Below are 3,549 nucleotides of genomic sequence, written 5' to 3'. Positions count from 1 at the left end.
TCTAATTTTCTTTTTTAGAGAAAAAAAAATAGGTTTAATTTTTCTACACTAAAATCACTTTCTCCTTTTTAAAGCTTTTGGAAGTTTTGATCTTCTTGACAACACAGACATCCATCTGCATTTCCCAGCTGGAGCTGTCACGAAAGATGGACCATCTGCTGGCGTTACCATAGTGACCTGTCTCGCCTCGCTGTTCAGTGGGCGGCTTGTGCGCTCAGATGTAGCCATGACTGGGGAGATCACGCTGAGGGGCCTTGTTCTCCCAGTAAGTGTGGGAGAATCTAGGGATGTATATATTTATATAAAATATAAATTTTATATTTAAACTAATAATTTTAAATTTAGACAAGTGATTTTCCCCTTCCCTGTGAAAACCTAGGTTTTAAACATACATTAAATTTTTAACATTATTAAAACTTTTGACCAAACAAAAGAAAATCGACAATTTTCCCCATCGTTTCTCAACTAAAAAGACTTGCTAAAGGAAAAAAATACTAGTGCAGTCATCAGAAATATCAGGACTTCACACATGAAAACGTGCTGTCTGCTCTGTTGGACAGGGCTAGAAAGGGTTGTTTTGAAGTTCCTTTGAACCTCTGTCCTGCTATAGAAATCTTAGAATACTACAGTTGATAGATTTATGGGAAATCAAGCAGTACTGAACAGAGTCTGCACTGAAGATTAGCCATAGCTACCTGCTGGATTTTGAAAAAGCTCTATGCATATGGGCTCATGGGGCACCAGTCTATATCCAAAGCTACCTATAAAAACTGATAAAACATATAGAACTTGAGATACTGGTAGTACTTTGGGTTTTAAGTGATTAATTCCCAATACTAGTGTACAACAGAAGTTTGGCAGATTCATAGCAAAAGGAGAAGAAAAAAAAACAAAACCACTTTGCTCTGCAAAAGTCCTTACCTTGTGAAACAGTGGTAAAGATGATAGAATCGCCAAGTGTGAGCAGTATATTCATGTTCTTGGTTCCCAGGTTTTAAAATTCATCCATGAAGTCAGATACTCTGATATATTTGTAGATCTGTGTTAAAAAGAATGGATTCATCACTTTTCTTCACCTGACACAGGACCTACTGTATTGCGAGGTATAGTAGAGTTCATGTCAGCTGTGCTACCACAAAGGAGTGAAAGGTGCTATCAGCCACAGACTCCTGCTTCAGCGCCCGGTCCAAGACACAGCGAAGAATAAAAGGGCATAAATTCTAATCTAGTAACACCTCACTTCATGAACACTTCTATTGGAAAATAATATGGCTCTCAAACAGCAGCCTTTGGCAGAATTTTATTTCCTTTCACAAACTTCTGCATGGGGTGACGAACACAACTTCCAATATCTTCCCCACATGAGCACAACCATAGCCATCTGCCCCAGAATCATGCAACAAATTAGGTTCATGAGCTGAGGTACCAGTGACTTACATTTGTTCTCAATCGCACCAAATAGTAATACTTATGCTCCAAGTTTCTATGGCTCAGGTCTTCAGGAGTGGCTTGCCTGCCCTCTGACTCAGGCTCTCTCCTTTTACTCCCCAGGCTGATAGCTGGGTCACAGTCATCAGAAAGCTGGCTGAAGGGGAGCCAGGAGATGGCTCAGTAGGATAAGCGCTTCCCTGGCAAGCGCAAGGGTCTGAGTTCAATCCCCGATTCCGCCAAAAAAAAAGAAAGCTGGCTGAGGCTGGTGGACTTGTGTCTCCCATGGGCCTCTCAGGCCATGTGGGCCAGGACAAGTGATCTGGAGAAAGGACACTCACAGCTCTCAGAATTAGCTTGAAGCCTCAGAGTGCAGTCCCCCCATGGGCACTCACAGTGCCATCTCAGGCCCAGCCTGCAAGGGAGGAGGTAGATGCCATTAGAGGGGGACACCATGCAGTGTGAACTGCCACAGGAGCTCAGATACTCTGAGGTGTGCTTTCTTCTCCTAGGTGGTGCAGAGAGAAAATATATTCCTGCCACCCAGCTAAGCTCTGTGCAACAGTATTTTTTATTAGCAACTATTTTATTTTTAAATTTTTTACCTGATGCATAAATACAAAATTAGTGGCATGCCAGTGTGTGTAATATAATGTTTAAACCAGGTTAAACCTATTTTATCATTTCTTTATGGTGAAAACTTTCTAAATTTGTCTAGGAATAGTACTTATGATCAAAATAATTAACATTTTTTTAACCTAAAGACAAGAACATTTTGTTTAAAGAATGGAACTATTAACCTAGACAGTAACAATTCATTGACAGAAAAGGTGCCTGTGCCTGTAAGAAATTGGAATTTTCTCCTCCCCTATTAAAAATTAGATACTTTACAAACATTAGGTTGCTCAGTTGAACAGCTTTCCTGGCTCAGCTGAAACAAAACAAGATGGTTTGGGCTTGTGGTGAAGGAGAGGCACAGCCTGAGGGAGATCAGGAACTGCAACTTTCTCTCTCCTTACAGGTGGGTGGAATTAAAGACAAAGTGCTGGCGGCGCACAGGGCAGGACTAAAGCACATCATTATTCCACAGAGGAACGAGAAGGACCTCGAAGAAATCCCAAACAACATACGACAGGATTTAAGCTTCGTCCTGGTGAGCTGCCTAGATGAGGTTCTCAATGCAGCTTTTGATGGTGGCTTCTCTGTCAAGGCCCACCCAGGCCTTGTGAGCAGCAAGCTGTAGGCCCTACCACAGCCTGTGGGGTTTGCAGTTTCAAAGTTCTGAAAAGTACTGATGAGACTGATTTTATTCATACTAGTAGAAGCAACATGTCCCTAATCTATGAACATAATCGCAACAGTAATGAGCCTCACTCAAGTAGTGGCTGGTGTTCATTATATAAATCTGAGAGTTCATTTAATAAATTGTTACAAAGAGAATTCATGTTTTCAGTGGAATCATTAGCATCCATGGAAAGCTGAACAACAATAGTTCTGCAAGGCATAGAAGCTTCTGGAGCACCAGTCAGCATGGAGAAGTGTACAGCCTCAGGTGCCACAGGCCTAGATCAGACCTGGGGGAGGGAGCAGAAGGCCGCCTAAAGAAGCCCTCGGGTAATTCCCTTGCAAAGCCAGCCTGCAGAACTGCTGGTAGAGACCATTACTGCAGATTCAGAAGTAGACTTTACTGGGCCTGGAACCAGTCCACTAGAGGGGAAGTTAGCAAATACAGAAACAGAGCTACCATCCTTGGGAGAAATAAAGTGTTGACATGAACCATCTGGATGAGGCCTGCGCCTCCAGGCACATAACAAAGTAGCACTGGACGTAACTGGTACAGGATGGCATGGCAAGTCAAGCCCGGAAGTCTGGGCCTGCAGGGAGGCAGCCTGACTGCTGATTCCTCCCTCCCCTCCTGCCACTCACCCAAGGGGTAGGATGGCTACTAAGCCTTCCCCTACTCAGGAGCTATGTGGCTTCCAACATCTTGGTTCTCTAGTTTGGAAAATCAAATAGTACCAAATTCAGTTGTCATGAAGACTAAGCCAGGTTCAGAAACTACATTATTATTCCAGCCAGGAATGAACTCTCAGAGTCAGAATCTATACAGTGCTACAACAT

The 3,549-nt window shown here is 42.9% G+C and overlaps 1 protein-coding gene across 1 annotated transcript in view; it reads left to right on the top strand.

The window, feature by feature from the left end:
• Lonp2 (lon peptidase 2, peroxisomal) overlaps nucleotides 1-2,868 on the top strand; it is a 108,864-nt gene extending 105,996 nt beyond the window's left edge. Inside the window, exons 14-15 of the mRNA XM_004629187.3 lie at nucleotides 75-265; nucleotides 2,450-2,868. Of these exons, the coding sequence (XP_004629244.1) occupies nucleotides 75-265; nucleotides 2,450-2,671 (413 nt within the window). The 3' untranslated portion in view covers nucleotides 2,672-2,868. The remainder of the gene's footprint in view (nucleotides 1-74; nucleotides 266-2,449) is intronic.
• Nucleotides 2,869-3,549: the final 681 nt, after the last annotated feature.

The sequence above is a fragment of the Octodon degus genome, unplaced genomic scaffold (assembly GCF_000260255.1).
Source record: "Octodon degus isolate 3935 unplaced genomic scaffold, OctDeg1.0 scaffold00028, whole genome shotgun sequence".
Taxonomy (NCBI): Eukaryota; Metazoa; Chordata; class Mammalia; order Rodentia; family Octodontidae; genus Octodon; species Octodon degus.
Note: the sequence above shows the minus strand (reverse complement) of the source record. Positions and strands in the feature narration are given on the sequence as shown.